General features: G+C 44.4%; 2 protein-coding genes across 2 annotated transcripts in view; one reads left to right on the forward strand and one right to left on the reverse strand.

The window, feature by feature from the left end:
- LOC139370202 (transmembrane channel-like protein 6) overlaps nucleotides 1–9566 on the forward strand; it is a 30181-nt gene extending 20615 nt beyond the window's left edge. Inside the window, 11 exon segments of the mRNA XM_071109547.1 lie at nucleotides 1182–1337; nucleotides 1442–1620; nucleotides 1983–2073; nucleotides 2530–2627; nucleotides 2903–2998; nucleotides 4562–4637; nucleotides 4818–4951; nucleotides 5186–5362; nucleotides 5737–5815; nucleotides 8009–8107; nucleotides 8233–9566. Coding sequence (XP_070965648.1) covers nucleotides 1182–1337; nucleotides 1442–1620; nucleotides 1983–2073; nucleotides 2530–2627; nucleotides 2903–2998; nucleotides 4562–4637; nucleotides 4818–4951; nucleotides 5186–5362; nucleotides 5737–5815; nucleotides 8009–8107; nucleotides 8233–8247 — 1200 coding nt within the window. The 3' untranslated portion in view covers nucleotides 8248–9566.
- Nucleotides 9567–11833: 2267 nt separating this feature from the next.
- The window catches only part of LOC139370204 (palmitoleoyl-protein carboxylesterase notum1a-like), a 28210-nt gene continuing 21503 nt past the window's right edge, over nucleotides 11834–18540 (reverse strand). The window contains exons 5-11 of the mRNA XM_071109549.1: nucleotides 15626–15684; nucleotides 14352–14454; nucleotides 13965–14156; nucleotides 13670–13767; nucleotides 12895–13042; nucleotides 12655–12702; nucleotides 11834–12425 (exon numbers count right to left, since the gene is read on the reverse strand). Of these exons, the coding sequence (XP_070965650.1) occupies nucleotides 12053–12425; nucleotides 12655–12702; nucleotides 12895–13042; nucleotides 13670–13767; nucleotides 13965–14156; nucleotides 14352–14454; nucleotides 15626–15684 (1021 nt within the window). The 3' untranslated portion in view covers nucleotides 11834–12052. The remainder of the gene's footprint in view (nucleotides 12426–12654; nucleotides 12703–12894; nucleotides 13043–13669; nucleotides 13768–13964; nucleotides 14157–14351; nucleotides 14455–15625; nucleotides 15685–18540) is intronic.

An 18540-nucleotide genomic window follows, 5' to 3' on the forward strand; every position in this document is an offset into this window, starting at 1 on the left:
AGACTAGTCGTAAGCATGTCTCTCTCTCTCTGTGTAGGAGTTGTTAGAGGAGACTAGTCATAACCCTGTCTCTCTCTATCTCTCTGTGTAGGAGTTGTTAGAGGAGACTAGTCGTAACCATGTCTCTCTCTCTCTGTGTAGGAGTTGTTAGAGGAGACGAGTCGTAAGCATCTCTCTCTCTCTCTCTCTCTCTCTCTGTGTAGGAGTTGTTAGATGAGACTAGTCGTAACCATGTCTCTCTCTCTCTCTGTGTAGGAGTTGTTAGAGGAGACTAGTCGTAACCCTGCCTCGCTCTCTGTGTAGGAGTTGTTAGAGGAGACTAGTCGTAACCCTGCCTCGCTCTCTGTGTAGGAGTTGTTAGAGGAGACTAGTCGTAACCATGTCTCTCTCTGTGTAGGAGTTGTTAGAGGAGACTAGTCGTAAGCATGTCTCTCTCTCTCTCTCTCTCTCTCTCTCTCTCTCTCTCTCTGTGTAGGAGTTGTTAGAGGAGACTAGTCGTAATCATGTCTCTCTCTCTCTGTGTAGGAGTTGTTAGAGGAGACTAGTCATAACCCTGTCTCTCTCTCTCTGTGTAGGAGTTGTTAGAGGAGACTAGTCGTAACCCTGTCTCTCTCTCTCTCTGTGTAGGAGTTGTTAGAGGAGACTAGTCGTAACCCTGTCTCTCTCTCTCTCTGTGTAGGAGTTGTTAGAGGAGACTAGTCGTAACCCTGTCTCTCTCTCTCTGTGTAGGAGTTGTTAGAGGAGACTAGTCGTAACCCTGTCTCTCTCTCTCTCTGTGTAGGAGTTGTTAGAGGAGACTAGTCGTAACCCTGTCTCTCTCTCTCTCTGTGTAGGAGTTGTTAGAGGAGACTAGTCGTAACCCTGTCTCTCTCTCTCTCTGTGTAGGAGTTGTTAGAGGAGACTAGTCGTAACCATGTCTCTCTCTGTGTAGGAGTTGTTAGAGGAGACTAGTCATAACCCTGTCTCTCTCTCTCTGTGTAGGAGTTGTTAGAGGAGACTAGTCATAACCCTGTCTCTCTCTCTCTCTGTGTAGGAGTTGTTATAGGAGACTAGTCGTAACCCTGTCTCTCTCTCTCTCTGTGTAGGAGTTGTTAGAGGAGACTAGTCGTAACCCTGTCTCTCTCTCTCTGTGTAGGAGTTGTTAGAGGAGACGAGTCGTAACCCTGTCTCTCTCTGTGTAGGAGTTGTTAGAGGAGACGAGTCGTAAGCATGTCCAGAAGACTGCGTGTCAGAGAATAGGACGTGTGCTGGTACATGTTCTGGCCTGGTTCATCTGTATCGGCAGTACAGTGGCCTGTGTTCTAGCTCTCTACTACTTCTCTGAGTACATGCACAAGGTGAGAGACACACGTTTTCAGCTGCTCTACATTGGTTTCATTCTCCACTGGCGTCTTACACCTTCTGTCCCTCTCTCTCTCTTCCTCCCCCTCTCCCTCTGTAGGACCTCCAGTACAGATCTCGTATTCCCACTAAGGACCCTCTCCTGAAGGAAGCCAGTCTGTTAGCCCTGCCAGTCGTAGTGTCTCTCATCAACCTCCTGCTCCCTGGCATCTTCAACGCTACTGCCTGGATGGAGGAGTACGACTCGCCCAGCGTAAACACATACATCGCCATCAGCAGGTAGGGGGGTGGACCTGCAGTCCACAAACTTTGTGTGTGTGTGTGTGTGTGGAGCACTATGACTCCCCCTGCATTCACACATACATCGCCATCTGCAGGTAGAGGGGTGGATGTGCACCCTACAGACTTAATGAAGTTAATGGAGAGTTTATGGAAATCAAGAGAGTCTTGCTAGTTGACAGAAGTGTGTGTGTGTGTCTGTGTGTGTGTGTGTGTGTGTGTGTGTGTGTGTGTGTGTGTGTCTGTGTGTGTGTGTGTGTGTCTGTGTCTGTGTCTGTGTCTGTGTCTGTGTCTGTGTGTGTGTGTGTGTGTGTGTGTGTGTGTTAAACATGTAAAACATCTATACTATTTGTGTGTTTCAGGAACCTGATGTTGAAAGTGAGCGTGCTGGTAGTGCTGTGCTTCCATTGGCTGGGCCGGATCGCTTCTGACCCCCACAGCATCGGCCTGCAGGTGAGGGGAACATTCCCGTTCCAGTATTCCGCTTCTGTTCCCAACGTTCCCATTCTGTTCCCAACGTTCCGATTCTGTTCCGATTCTGTCCCGATTCTGTCCCAACGTACCCATTCTGTTCCCAATGTTCCCATTCTGTCCCAACGTACCCATTCTGTCCCAACTTTCCCATTCTGTTCCCAATGTTCCGATTCTGTTCCCATTCTGTCCCAATGTTCCGATTCTGGTCCCATTCTGTCCCAACTTTCCCATTCTGTTCCCAATGTTCCGATTCTGTTCCCATTCTGTCCCAACGTTCCGATTCTGTTCCGATTCTATCCCAACGTTCCATTTACAGCATTATGTACTCAACAGTGTCCCAAACTATTTTGCTCAAAATGAAATCTGTGCTGCTGTTATGACTGGTGTCTCATGTGTTGTTGATATTGATGTAGTTTGTTGTGGTGTTGTTGTCAGTGCTGGGAGAGTTTTGTAGGACAAGAGCTGTACCGCTTCCTCCTCATGGACTTCATCTTTACCATACTGGACACCTTCTTTGGAGAGTTCCTCTGGAGGTGGGCTGTCTGTCTGTCTGTGTGTGTCTGTCTCTCTCTGTGTCTGTCTCTCTCTCTCTGTGTCTGTCCCTCTCTGTGTCTGTCTCTTTCTCTCTTTCCCTCATATTCTTGCTCATAAACTCTGCAACTCGTTCAACGTGCTATACAATCTCTATTGCTTTCTTTCCCATTCTCAATCCTTTATCCCTCATCTTCTTATCTCTCTCTCTCTCTCTCTCTCTCTCTCTCTCTCTCTCTCTCGCTCTCGCTCTCGCTCTCGCTCTCTCTCTCTCCAGGTTGTTTTCTCAGAGGGTGTTGAAGAGGAAAAGAAAGCCTGTGTTTGACATCTCCAGGAACGTGTTGGAACTCATCTACGGACAGACACTGGCCTGGTATAAACTCTAACCCTGGTCCTGCACCTAGCCTCAAACCTACACCTTAACCCTGCACCTAGCCTCAACCCTGCACCTAGCCTCAACCCTGCACCTAGCGTCAACCCTGCACCTAGCCTCAACCCTGCACCTAGCCTCAACCCTGCACCTAGCCTCAAATCTGCACCTAGCCTCAACCCTGCACCTAGCCTCAACCCTGCACCTAGCCTTAACCCTACACCTAGCCTCAAATCTGCACCTAGCCTCAACCCTGCACCTAGCCTCAACCCTGCACCTAGCCTCAACCCTGCACCTAGCCTCTACCCTGCACCTAGCCTCAACCCTGCACCTAGCCTCAACCCTGCACCTAGCCTCAAATCTGCACCTAGCCTCAACCCTGCACCTAGCCTCAATCCTGCACCTAGCCTCAACCCTGCACCTAGCCTTAACCCTGCACCTAGCCTCAACCCTGCACCTAGCCTTAACCCTGCACCTAGCCTCAACCCTGCACCTAGCCTTAACCCTGCACCTAGCCTTAACCCTGCACCTAGCCTTAACCCTGCACCTAGCCTTAACCCTGCACCTAGCCTTAACCCTGCACCTAGCCTCAACCCTGCACCTAGCCTCAACCCTGCACCTAGCCTTAACCCTGCACCTAGCCTCAACACTGCACCTAGCCTTAACCCTGCACCTAGCCTCAACCCTGCACCTAGCCTTAACCCTGCACCTAGCCTCAACCCTGCACCTAGCCTTAACCCTGCACCTAGCCTCAACACTGCACCTAGCCTCAACACTGCACCTAGCCTCAACCCTGCACCTAGCCTCAACCCTGCACCTAGCCTTAACCCTGCACCTAGCCTCAACCTAGGCCTGGTAACATACTTATGACAATATATGTGTGTAGGACGGGTTGCATTTATGCAACAACAATAAAACTGTTTCAAAGTGCTTTGTATGGGCTGATGTTGTATCATGTCTGTGTTGTTTAGGTTGTAGTAATGTTGTATCATGTCTGTGTTGTGGAGGTTGTAGTGATGTTATATCATGTCTGTGTTGTTTAGGTTGTAGTGAGGTTGTAGTGATGTTGTATCTTGTCTGTGTTGTGGAGGTTGTAGTGATGTTGTATCATGTCTGTGTTGTGGAGGTTGTAGTGATGTTGTAGCATGTCTGTGTTGTGGAGGTTGTAGTGAGGTTGTAGTGATGTTGTAGCATGTCTGTGTTGTGGAGGTTGTAGTGATGTTGTATCATGTCTGTGTTGTGGAGGTTGTAGTGAGGTTGTAGTGATGTTGTATCATGTCTGTGTTGTGGAGGTTGTAGTGATGTTGTATCATGTCTGTGTTGTGGAGGTTGTAGTGAGGTTGTAGTGATGTTGTATCATGTCTGTGTTGTGGAGGTTGTAGTGATGTTGTAGCATGTCTGTGTTGTGGAGGTTGTAGTGATGTTGTATCATGTCTGTGTTGTGGAGGTTGTAGTGATGTTGTAGCATGTCTGTGTTGTGGAGGTTGTAGTGATGTTGTATCATGTCTGTGTTGTGGAGGTTGTAGTGATGTTGTAGTAATGTTGTATCATGTCTGTGTTGTTTAGGTTGGGGGTGTTGTTCACTCCTCTGCTTCCTGCTGTACAGATCATCAAACTACTGCTTCTCTTCTACATGAAGCAGGTAGGTTCACCTCTGTTCTGATCACTGTACCATGATCATACTGGTAACTGGACTATGTAGACAAATTACTATCCAACTACAACTGAATGTCAACTGACCTTTAACCTTGTCTTGACTCACAAACTGTTCTCTGACCGTATCCTGACAGTTGTGTGTGTGTGTGTGTGTGTGTCCCACCAGACTAGTGTGATGATGAACTGCCAGTCTCCTAGGAAGCCCTACAGGGCCAGTCAGATGAGCACCATCTTCATCACTCTCCTCTGCTGCCCTTCCTTCCTGGGGGCTGCTGTTTGTGTCAGCTACACTATGTGGAGGTAAGGAGAGATGGACAGATGTCAGTAACACACACACTGAAGATCTTGAACACACACTGAAGATGTTGAACACACACACTGAAGATGTTGATCACACACATACCTGCAATATACATTATCCACATAGATAACATAGTATATCAATCTCTCTCCCTCCAGTATCTGTCCACTATGTTCCAGTCAATATACATTATCCACATAGATAACGTAGTATATCAATCTCTCTCCCTCCAGTATCCGTCCGTCTGAGTCATGCGGTCCGTTCCGGAGCCTGTCCACTATGTTCCAGTCAGGGAAGCTGTGGGTGAAGGAGTTGGAGACACACAACCCTAACCTGGCTTGGTTAGCCTGGGCTCACAGCTACATAGTGGAGAACCCTCTGTTTCTGTTCCTCGCTGCTGGGATCTTCCTGTGAGTTGCACACACACACACAGACCGGTGTAAAGACACACATAGAGAGTGTTTGGCTGGCTGGCTAGCTGGCTGAGCTCACAGCTACATGGTAGAGAACCTCTGTTAGGATGATAGACCGGTGTAAAGACACAGACAGACAGACAGACAGACAGACAGACTACATGGTGGAGAACCTCTGTTCCTGGTATCTTCCTGTAAGCAGCTACATGGTGGATAACCTCTGTTCCTGGTATCTTCCTGTAAGCAGGATGAGAGCTTGAGGGATTTGACACAAACTAAGTTCCTTCAGGTTGCTTTGATCATTTCTGTCAGTATCTCTGTAAAGGAGAAGGTTGTTGTGTGTTTTCATACTGTCTCTCTGTGTCTCTCAGGATAGTGATTTACTTCAACACCCAGGTGGTGGATGGACAGAGGAAGATTATCAGTCTGCTGCAGGAGCAAATAGAAAACGTAACGTCTCTCAACTCTCTTATACAATACTAATGTGACTTAACCCTTCATAACAGTGTGACTTAACCCTTCATAACAGTGTGACTTAACCCTTTATAACAGTGTGACTTAACCCTTCATAACAGTGTGACTTAACCCTTCATAACAGTGTGACTTAACCCTTCATAACAGTGTGACTTAACCCTTTATAACAGTGTGACTTAACCCTTCATAAGTGTGACTTAACCCTTCATAACTTAACCCTTCATAAGTGTGACTTAACCCTTCATAACAGTGTGACTTAACCCTTTATAACAGTGTGACTTAACCCTTTATAACAGTGTGACTTAACCCTTCATAACAGTGTGACTTAACCCTTCATAACAGTGTGACTTAACCCTTCATAACAGTGTGACTTAACCCTTTATAACAGTGTGACTTAACCCTTCAGTGTGACTTAACCCTTCATAAGTGTGACTTAACCCTTCATAAGTGTGACTTAACCCTTCATAAGTGTGACTTAACCCTTCATAAGTGTGACTTAACCCTTCATAACAGTGTGACTTAACCCTTCATAACAGTGTTATCCAGATAGCAAACGTTCACCTCCTTTTATTACAGTACTGTCACAATAACACTGTAGTAAATATGTACCTGTAGAAAACTGACTTTGCTGATAACTACTTTATTGAGACAAAATGTACTTACTATGACTGATGTGGTTGACTCACCTAGCTATCATAAGATGAATGCACTAACTGTAAGTCTCTCTGGATCAGAGTGTCTGCTAAATGACTAAAATGTCAATGTAGAAAATGTACGTTCAACACTCTGTGTATAATGTATACAACCACTTAACTTGTCATGGAGTGTTATAACACTGTGTATAATGTGATAATGGAGTGTATAAGGTGATAATGGAGTGTTCTAACACTGTGTATAATGTGATAATGGAGTGTTCTAACACTGTGTATAATGTGATAATGGAGTGTTCTAACACTGTGTATAAGGTGATAATGGAGTGTTCTAACACTGTGTATAATGTGATAATGGAGTGTTCTAACACTGTGTATAAGGTGATAATGGAGTGTTCTAACACTGTGTATAATGTGATAATGGAGTGTTCTAACACTGTGTATAAGGTGATAATGGAGTGTTCTAACACTGTGTATACGGTGATAATGGAGTGTTCTAACACTGTGTATACGGTGATAATGGAGTGTTCTAACACTGTATTAATGGAGTGTTCTAACACTGTGTATACGGTGATAATGGAGTGTTCTAACACTGTATAAGGTGTTAATGAAGTGTTGTGTAAGGTGTTAAGTGTTCTAACACTGTGTATGTAATGTGATAATGGAGTGTTCTAACACTGTGATAATGGAGTGTTCTAACACTGTATAAGGTGTTAATGAAGTGTTGTGTAAGGTGTTAAGTGTTCTAACACTGTATGTCATGTGATAATGGAGTGTTCTAACACTGTGATAATGGAGTGTTCTAACACTGTATAAGGTGTTAATGAAGTGTTGTGTAAGGTGTTAAGTGTTCTAACACTGTGTATGTAATGTGATAATGGAGTGTTCTAACACAGTGTATAAGGTGATAATGGAGTGTTCTAACACTGTGTATAATGTGATAATGGAGTGTTCTAACACTGTGTATACGGTGATAATGTAGTGTTCTAACACTGTGTATACGGTGTTAATGAAGTGTTGTGTAAGGTGTTAAGTGTTCTAACACTGTGTATGTAATGTGATAATGGAGTGTTCTAACACTGTGTATACGGTGATAATGGAGTGTTCTAACACTGTATATACCGTGTTAATGAAGTGTTGTGTAAGGTGTTAAGTGTTCTAACACTGTGTATGTAATGTGATAATGGAGTGTAACACAGTGTATAAGGTGATAATGGAGTGTTCTAACACTGTGTATAATGTGATAATGGAGTGTTCTAACACTGTGTATAAGGTGTTAATGTAGTGTTATAACACTGTGTATAAGGTGTTAATGGAGTGTTCCAACACTGTATTAATGGGGTGTTCTAACACTGTGTATAAGGTGATAATGGAGTGTTCTAACACTGTGTATAAGGTGATAATGGAGTGTTCTAACACTGTGTATAATGTGATAATGGAGCGTTCTAACACTGTGTATAAGGTGTTAATGGCCAGCTACATTGTTGTTCCCTGGTGACCTGTATCATTGTGTTTCTAGGAGGGGGAGGATAAGAAGTTCCTGATCACTCGTCTCCAGGCCATCCACCAGCAGAAACGACCCCTCTCCCCTCGCAGACTCACCAGTCAGGCCAGTCAGGTGTGTGTATGAGAGAGAGTCTGTGCCTGAAGGAGGAGAGTGTGTGTGCATGGCTGCATGCATTCCTTTGTGCCCAATTTTTCCTGGCTCACATTTCTGACCATTTTCTCCTGTCCTCTTCCCAGGATTCCAACTGTTAGCATTCCAACTACTGAAAGGGCATTCTCTCCCTTCTCATTGGAGGGAATATCTCAGAAAATGTCCTGAATGGACCAACCTGGATGTAGCTCTCCTCTGCTGCCTCTGGGAAGAGTTGTTAAGGAATTCTTCAACTGGAAAACTATTCTCATAGGATGTCCTCTTTCCCAGGAAGCTGAGTTGGGACTGGGACTATAAAGGAATTTACTTCTTTACAATAACAAATCCCACAGACGCCAAAACGTGAATCTGATAGGATCCACACTCTTTCCCAGGAAGCTGGTCCTTATAAGGATTGGGAATAGGATTGGGACAAAGCAGGCTTTCCCTCTTCCAATAACAGACTACACCTCATAGGGAAAGACCACTGTCTTTATAGGATCTTACTATGGCCAAGCCATAGGCTCCACCTTACTGTAACTAGGCTACATAGGAAAGACCACTGAGTTTTTATGATCTTACTATGGCCAGGCCATCGGCTACACCTTACTGTTTATTCTTCATGTAAATGAAAGGACATGCTGTTTATTCTTCATGTAAATGAAAGGACATGCCACTGTCACAAAACAATGGTTTATCGAAGCTCAATACTTTCAGCCAGGGATCTTTGTCCTTTTTTAAACTTGGATTGGAAGCCCTGGTCATGAGAGAGGATGGAGGGGTGAAGAGGTGAGGAAACGAGACTGGGATACGGTGTGCTTGTAGGGACACAGAACGGAATGCGCTTTTTTAGAAACAATGTTTTTCCCCTCACAGCTCTGAATAGGGAACATATCAAATGCCAATAAGCTGCTGCACAAAGGATTAAAACAGTGGCGTTGTTAAGCAGGGTGAATTCTGTGAAATATAGCATTTGTATTTTTTTTTTAATTGTAAATAGTATGATTTTTTTTTAAATTACTTTAGATGTTTTTATTGTATAAACTGGTATTTTGTCAACAGCCCTTTCATACCAACTGTGAACAGGTTATTTCTTTCCGTTTCTGATATAAAATTACTTTGATATGTTTTTATGTTAATTGGTGGTCACCACACTGCTTCTGAAATGGCACTCTTCCCTACATAGTGCACGACTTTATAGGGCGCTGGTCGTACGTAGTGCACTATGTAGAGAATAGGGTACCTTTTTGGATGCATCCTCTGTTTACTGTCTCTGTAGGAAGAATCCACCTCTTAGTATCGGGCGATCTGATTGGTTCGTTCAAACAGGAAATGGTCTTAGAAGATCAACCACTGGAACAGTACGTTATTTGAATGTCTCTTATTGTTTTTAAGTTGTTTTGTTTGTATACTTTATACGAAATTAAATGTTTTTAACATATTTGTGTGTGTATTTGCTTATCTGATGTTTTACCTAGTGGTTATGCTGCACTTGTGCTTTTCAGTGGAGAAATCTAATATAAATCATTGAAACATTAATCTTTCTATTATTCAACACAATTATAATGTCCTACAGACATGCAATCAGCACCATTTCCAAAGAATCACTTTCCTGTCGTAATAGCACTCATACATGATCCACCTAATAAATATGAAGTAGAATAGCACTCATACATGATCCACCTAATAAATATGAAGTAGAATAGCACTCATACATGATACATCTAATCCAATAAATATCAACTCCAAAGTAGCTTGAGTTTTAGGGTTGCAAAATTCCCAGGTTTCCCAGAAATCCTGGTTGGATGATTCCCAGATTCTCTGTTTATTCCCTCCTGATTCCAGGGAACTTCCAACTGGGATTTCAGGAACATTTTGTGAAAGTTACCGACAATGTGCAACCCTTCATTGAGTTCAAACAGTTAATCACATAACCTTTTAGAGATACTAAAGTATAACCTTTTAGAGATACTAAAGTATAACCCATTATTATCTTTGTATAAAAGCATATGTGGTTAAAAGCACCATTCAGTATTATTCACCCAGGGAGAGTTGGAAGCAGCAAGAATACAAATGTTTGTAATTCTCAAAACCTCCAGTAGAGAGCGCCATATCATAAATCTCTCCCATTCCCCACCTACTGTATCAGACATCCAGACATCTCTCCCATTCCCCACATTCTGTATCATCCATCCAGACATCTCTCCCATTCGCCACATACTGTATCATCCATCCAGACATCTCTCCCATTCCCCACATTCTGTATCATCCATCCAGACATCTCTCCCATTCGCCACATACTGTATCATCCATCCAGACATCTCTCCCATTCCCCACATACTGTATCATCCATCCATCCAGACATCTCTCCCATTCCCCACATACTGTATCATCCATCCAGACATCTCTCACTCTGCTAGTAGCCTATGTTTAGGTGTGGCAGTCTCCATCCCTCTCTGCTGCTGAGTTCATATGTGGCAGTAGGCTATGTGGTCGTTTGAGACAATTCTGATCAATCAATCAGTTCTAGTGAACCCTTGTTACTATGGCTGTGTTTACACAGGCAGCCCAATTCGGGTCTTTTGCCCAATTATTGGTAAAAGACCCTGATCTGATTGGTTAGAAGACCAATTAGTGGAAATAGATCAGAATTAGGCTGCCTGTGTAAACGCAGCCTATGAGGGGCTCGCTGTATTCCATTGCCTTCCATATCAGAAGCTTGATTCTGTATCTTCTGTAGCATTGATCAAAATGATCATTGAAGTCTATCAAGTCATTACAGTCGGAGGATTCCACTTCATATACATACACAACTTCTACACCTATTATGCATATATATATATTTTCTAAATCCACAAGTCCGTTGTCCTATTTACTTTAAAACTAACAGATTGCGTCCCAAATGGCACTCTCTTCACAATATAGTGCGCTAGTTTTGACCAGAGCCCTAAGGGGGAATCTGATGCCATTTGGGATAGAATCCTTAAAACGGATGACGTTCCATTTGTGTATGTCTTTTCGCGCCCAAAACACTATTTCAGTATAGTTTAGTTCTGTTCAGGTTTGGCTGAGTTGAGTTCAGCGTTGTTGAGTAAAGCATTGTTCAGTTGTTTGAACTTAAACTTAGCTGTTCCGTTGTTGTACTAAAAATGATTTATTATTCAGTTGAGTTAAGTCGAGTTCTGTCCCATTGCAGACACTATTCAAGCTGCGTTCAGAGTTGAGGTGTTTTGAGTTGCACCAAAGTTCTGATTTCAGATCCATTGAGTCCAGTTCAGTTTAGCACAGTAACTTTTTCTGCTCAGTTCTGTTGCTTAGAGTTCAGTTCTGTTGCTTAGAGTTCAGTCCTGTTGCTTAGAGTTCAGTCCTGTTGCTTAGAGTTCAGTTCTGTTGCTTAGAGTTCAGTCCTGTTGCTTAGAGTTCAGTTCTGTTGCTTAGAGTTCAGTCCTGTTGCTTAGAGTTCAGTCCTGTTGCTTAGAGTTCAGTCCTGTTGCTTATAGTTCAGTCCTGTTGCTTAGAGTTCAGTCCTGTTGCTTAGAGTTCAGTCCTGTTGCTTAGAGTTCAGTCCTGTTGCTTAGAGTTCAGTCCTGTTGCTTCGAGTTCAGTCCTGTTGCTTATAGTTCAGTCCTGTTGCTTAGAGTTCAGTCCTGTTGCTTAGAGTTCAGTCCTGTTGCTTAGAGTTCAGTCCTGTTGCTTAGAGTTCAGTCCTGTTGCTTATAGTTCAGTCCTGTTGCTTAGAGTTCAGTCCTGTTGCTTAGAGTTCAGTCCTGTTGCTTAGAGTTCAGTCCTGTTGCTTATAGTTCAGTTCTGTTTCTATTCTGTTGCATTGAGTTCCGTTCATCTCCACCAAAGCGTTCTATGGCCCTGCTGTGTCAGAGTGTGTGTGTGAGCGTTTCATTTCAGCTACCTGTGTGAGTCTCTCCCTGCTCAGTTCCCGTTATTCAGCATCCCCAGCAGTTTCCCTGCGTCCATGCCCTGTTGCTGGGCCATCTTGGCCACATCAAACCCCATGTGTTTCAGGAACTGGATCACGCTCATTTCCTGTCCGGTGATCTGATCCCGTATAGTGGGACAGGTGGGATTACAGTGAGGCCAGGGGCAGCTGTCAATCAGACGCAGAGGACAGCGCCTCGGAGGCGAAGCTGGGGGCAGAACCTTGTTGGGGGTGGGGTTAGGATTGTTGCTATGGGTGTCGTTGTTGGAGGATCTTTGGTGGAGGTTGTTGTCGTGGAGACCACGGTCCCAGCAGTGTAGGGCTCTGGGGAGGGAGGTTCCTTTGACTTGGATGTCCATCCAGTAACTATGGTAACGGGGAGGAGCGGAAAGGAGGTTAGAAATGGGAGAGATGTCCAGTAACTCGGAAAGGAGGTTAGAAATGGGAGAGGTCAAGTCACTCATTTTTTTGCAAAGCTCCAAATTAAGGTTATGATATGTCTAATCTAAAACCCAGTTATGATATGTCTAATCTGAGACCCAGTTATGATATGTCTAATCTGAGGAGAAATGATGATCAGTGACTGTTCACTCACTTCCTGGTGATGACCTCATGGGATAGGCAGGCTGGAGCAAACAGGGCCCTGGCAGTCAGAACAGACAGATCAATCAACATGATCAGAGGAGAGTTAACATTCCACATAACATAAAACATTAACATTCTTTAGCGAATAAAACAGGAAGTTATGGTATGTGTGTGTGTTTGTACATTATTGTGTGTGTGTGTGTGTGTCTCTGTGTGTACTATCCAATGTGTGTGTGTGTGTGTGTCTTACGGGACGTCTTTGAGTGTGTTCCTCAGCTTATTGCCCAGATTCTGTATGTATCTCCATTGTCCCTCGTGGACCGGATGACCAGTCAGGTGGATGTTATCTACTGTTAACTGGGCCTCATCAAATAACCACTGGACCACAAACACTGGACCTAGAGAGAGAGAGAGAGAGAGGGGGGGGGGGGGCATCTACTGTTAACTGGGCCTCATCAAATAACCACTGCACCACAAACACTGGACCTAGAGAGGGGGGGGCATCTACTGTTAACTGGGCCTCATCAAATAACCACTGCACCACAAACACTGGACCTAGAGAGAGAGAGGAGGGGGGGGGGTCTACTGTTAACTGGGCCTCGTCAAATAACCACTGCACCACAAACACTGGACCTAGAGAGAGAAAGAGGGGGGGGGGGGGGTGGCGTCTACTGTTAACTGGGCCTCATCAAATAACACTGCACCTGAAGAGAAAGAGAGAGTGCTAGAGAGAGAGAGAGAGAGTGCTAGAGAGAGAGAGAAAGAGTGCTAGAGAGAGAGAGAGAGTGTGAGTGAGAGACACACAGAAGAAGAGAGAGAGAGAGAGAGGGAAGAGACAGTGCTAGAGAGAGAGAGAGAGAGAGAGACACACACACAGAGAGAGAGGGGGAAGAGAGAGAGAGAGAGAGAGAGAGAGAGCGAAAGAGAAGAGAGACACACACAGAGAGAGAGGGGGAAGAGAGAGAGGAAGAAAGAGAGAGAGAGAGAAAGAGAAGAGAGAGAGAGAGTACTAGAAACACTCTTACTCTTGAGCGTGGGGTAGACTTTATATCCGAAGAAGCAGTTCCACTCCTCTCCTATGTGAGTCTGTCTGCAGCTCTCTGGCACCACACTACCCCAGTACCTAGACAGGAAACAGGAAGTATAGTCACCGTTGTCACTCGTATGGTCACTCGTTGTCTCTCCCTCTACCTCCCTCCATCTCTCCCCCTTCCACCCTCCTTCCACCCTCTCTCCCTCCCTCCCTCCTCTCTCCCCTCCCTCCTTCCCTCCTCTCTCCCCTCCCTCCCTCCTCTCTGCCCTCCCTCTTCTCTCTCTCACCTGATTCCTCTCCTGATAGCCTCAGTAGGGTCACAGCTGATGGTGCTGTGACAGTCTGTAGATCTGTACTGCTTGTTATCCAGGAACCAGCCAGAGTCAGCCAGACCCCGGACCTGAATCTCCCCGTGTCCCCGGGACTCCAGGTGCTCCGCCACACGGTCCACGTTCAGTAGTACACCTGTACCCCCCGCACTGCAGGGGAGAGGGAGGGGGGAGAGAAAGGAAAGGGAGAGAGTGTAAAAAGCATTCAGTAACCCAGAGAGGGGGAAATAAGGAGAGTTGGAGAGGTCCAGATTGAGGGAGAAACAGACGGATGTCCAAACAAGTAAGTAAAGTTAAAAGGTTTGAGACTGTGGTGATTTTATCAGACACACACAGTGTCCTGACCTGCTCCCAGCCAGTAGCAGGACCTTAGCGCTGTCCAGTCCTTTAGTAAGCAGCTCATTAACCACCTCCTTAATGATCACTGAGCCCATGAACGCATAGTCACCTGCACAGAGACAAACATGAAGACAGGCGCAGTAGACACATTGATTGATAGCTTGTTATACAACCGGTGGGTCTAATCCTGAATGCTGATTGGTTAAAACCGCATTCCAGCCTGTGTCTATTCCACCAGCTAAATCTATGATGTTGAAATGTCTATTTACTCTGTTCCATCTGACTGTGCAATCCACGGTCTCATCAGCCCAGCCAGGCAATTTATATACTTCATCTCCACTATAAAAAGCATCTAGAGATTATCTCACATTTCTTTTAGACTAACATTTAGTTTTCAACAACAGAGATGTGTATAAACCTTGCTGTCTGTCTCTCTGACATTTGCAACATTGTTTAAATATTGAAATTCGATCTCCAGCTGTCCCAACGATTCAGGATGAGACAGACAGGAAGTTTTTCTCAGCCAGTCGAAATAATGAATCAGCATCTTTTTTGGTGTATACATTGGGGAGAACAAGAATTTGATACACTGCCGATTTTGCAGGTTTTCCTACGTACAAAGCATGTAGAGGTCTGTAATTTTGTATCATAGGTACACTTCAACTGTGAGAGACGGAATCTAAAACAAAAATCCAGAAAATCACATTGTATGATTTTTAAGTAATTAATTTGCATTACTTAAAAATCATACAATGTGATTTTCTGTATTTTTGCAGGAAAACCTGCAAAATCGGCAGGGTATTAAATACTTGTTCTCCCCACTGTTTATAACAAAGAAATCAGTTGAAACAAAGTGCAGCTAGCTTGCAGTCTTTCCAGTTCCAGTTTGAAGTGATTGTGTCAGCTGTGTTTTTGGCTAGCTCCTCTGAACAACAGTGTCCTGGCGAGAGAGCACATTTTCTATGCCAGGTGAAATCGCGCCTCATTAGCTCATTGTTGTGGAAGTATCCAAATAAATGTAGTTGGCCAGCTAGCAAGCTGGATCAGAACGTTACCAGCCAGTATGGCAATAGAACATTTAGAACCCTGGGTCTCGTCTCTGGCAACCAAACTGATAGAACGAACGAATGGGTCTCGTCTCTGGCAACCGAACTGACAGGCATTATCAGGAATTATCACTTAAATGTCTTGAATTATTTGAAATAAAATGCACAGTGTTTTTCCAAAGAGGCATCCTATTCCCTATAGAGTGCACTATCTACTGAACCGATGTTTCCTACTTTGGTCAGTCTTGGCTGAGGCTCCACTCCAGGCATCACTAGAGCAGTATGGGATGAACCTAGAGAGAGAGGAGAGAGAGATCTTCATGCTTTGTTGATTTCCAAAACGCTTTTGACTCAATTTGGCATGAGGGTCTGCTATACAAATGGGTGGAAAGTGATGTTGGGGGGAAAAACATACGACATTATAAAATCCATGTACACAAACAACAAGTCTGGGGTTAAAATTGGCAAAAGAAAACACACATTTCTTCCCACAGGGCCGTGGGGTGAGACAGGGATGCAGCTTAAGCCCCACCCTCTTCAACATATATATCAACGAATTGGCGCGGGCACTAGAAAGGTCAGCAGCACCCGGCCTCACCCTATTAGAATCTGAAGTCAAATATCTACTGTTTGCTGATGATCTGCTGCTTCTGTCCCCAACCAAGGAGGGCCTAACGCAGCAACTAGATATTCTGCACAGATTCTGTCAGACCTGGGCCCTGACAGTAAATCTCAGTAAGACAAAAATAATGGTGTTCCAAAAAAGGTCCAGGAACAAAAATACAAATTCCATCTAGACACCGTTGTCCTAGAGCACACAAAAACACTTCAGCGCCACAGGTAACTTCCACAAAGCTGTCCACAAAGCTGTGAACAATCTGAGAGACAAGGTAAGAAGGGCCTTCTATGCCATCAAAAGGAACATAAATGTCAACATACCAATTAGGATTTGGCTAAAAATACTTGAATCAGTCATAGAGCCCATTGCCCTTTATGGTTGTGAGGTCTGGGGTCCGCTCACCAACCAAGACTTCACAAAATGAGACAAACATCAAATGGAGACTCTGCATTCAGAATTCTGCAAACATATCCTCCATGCACAACGTAAAACACCAAATAATGCATGCAGAGCAGAATTAGGCCGATACCCGCTAATTATCAAAATCCAGAAAAGAGCTGTTAAATTCTACAACCACCTAAAAGGAAGCGATTCCCAAACCTTCCATAACAAAGCCATCACCTACAGAGAGATGAACCTGGAGAAGAGTCCCCTAAGCAAGCTGGTCGTGGGGCTCTGTTCACAAACACACCCCACAGAGCCCCAGGACAGCAGCACAATTAGACCCAACCAAATCATGAGAAAACAAAAAGATAATTACTTGACATGTTGGAAAGAATTTTGTTTAAAAACAGAGCAAACTAGAATGCTATTTGGCCCTAAACAGAGAGTACACAGTGGCAGAATACCTGACCCAAACTTAAGAAAAGCTTTGACTATGTACAGACTCAGTGAGCATAGCATTGCTATTGAGAAAGGCCGCAGTAGGCAGACATGGCTCTCAAGAGAAGACAGGCTATGTGCTCACTGCCCACAAAATGAGGTGGAAACTGAGCTGCACTTCCTAACCTCCTGTCCAATGTATGACCATATTAGAGAGACATATTTCCCTCAGATTACACAGACCCACAAATAATTTTTTTAACTATTTTGATAAACTCTCATATCTACTGGGTGAATTTCCACAGTGTGCCGTCACAGCAGCAAGATGTGTGACCTGTTGCCACGAGAAAAGGGCAACCAGGGAAGAACAAACACCATTGTAAAAACAACCCATATTTATGCTTATTTATTTTCCCTTTTGTACTTTAACTATTTGCACATCGTTACAACACTGTATATAAATATAATATGACATTTTAAATGTCTTTATTCGTTTGGAACTCATTTTTATTGTTTATTATCTTTAAAAAATATATATTTCACCTTTATTTAACCAGGTGGCCAGTTGAGAACACCTTTATTTAACCAGGTGACCAGTTGAGAACACCTTTATTTAACCAGGTGGCCAGTTGAGAACACCTTTATTTAACCAGGTGGCTAGATGAGAACACCTTTATTTAACCAGGTAGGCTAGTTGAGAACAAGTTCTCATTTACATCTGCGACCTGGCAAAGATAAAGCAAAGCAGTGCGACACAAACAACAACAGAGTTACACATGGAATAAACAAACATACAGTCAATAATACAATAGAAAAAGTCTATATACAGTGAGTGCAAATGAGGTGAGATAAGGGAGGAAAGGCAATAAATAGGCCATGGTGGCAAAGTAATTACAATTGAATGATTGAATTATCTAATTATCGACAGACAGACAGACAGACAGACAGACAGTCCTCAGGGGGAGACAGACAGACAGACAGACAGAGTGTTCCAGTCAGAGGGAGACAGACAGACAGACAGACAGACAGACAGACAGACAGACAGAGTCCTCAGGGGGAGACAGACAGACAGACAGACAGACAGAGTTAGAAAACCATAACACACAGAGACTCAGAGTGTTCCAGTCAGAGGGAGGAAGAGGTTGTTTGGTAAAGAGCTGCAGCACAACTTTACTGACTCACACTGACAAGAGAAAACACCAACCGTTTCATACACAAACACCATAAACAAACACACATATGCAAGAAGGGAGAGAAGAGCGATAGGAGAGAAGAGCGATAGGAGAGAAGCGCGATAGGAGAGAAGAGCGATAGGAGAGAAGAGCGATAGGAGAGGAGGGCGATAGGAGAGGAGGGCGATAGGAGAGAAGGGCGATAGGAGAGAAGGGCGATAGGAGAGAAAGCGACAGGAGAGAAGAGCGACAGGAGAGAGAGCGACAGGAGAGAGAGCGACAGGAGAGAAGAGCGACAGGAGAGAGAGCGATAGGAGAGAAGAGCGACAGGAGAGAGAGCGACAGGAGAGAAGAGCGACAGGAGAGAAGAGCGACAGGAGAGAAGAGCGACAGGAGAGAAGAGCGACAGGAGAGAAGAGCGATAGGAGAGAAGAGCGATAGGAGGGAAGAGCGATAGGAGGGAAGAGCGATAGGAGAGAAGAGCGATAGGAGAGAAGAGCGATAGGAGAGAGAGCGATAGGAGAGAGAGCGATAGG

The sequence above is a fragment of the Oncorhynchus clarkii genome, chromosome 17, assembly GCF_045791955.1.
Source record: "Oncorhynchus clarkii lewisi isolate Uvic-CL-2024 chromosome 17, UVic_Ocla_1.0, whole genome shotgun sequence".
NCBI classification, from domain to species: domain Eukaryota; kingdom Metazoa; phylum Chordata; class Actinopteri; order Salmoniformes; family Salmonidae; genus Oncorhynchus; species Oncorhynchus clarkii.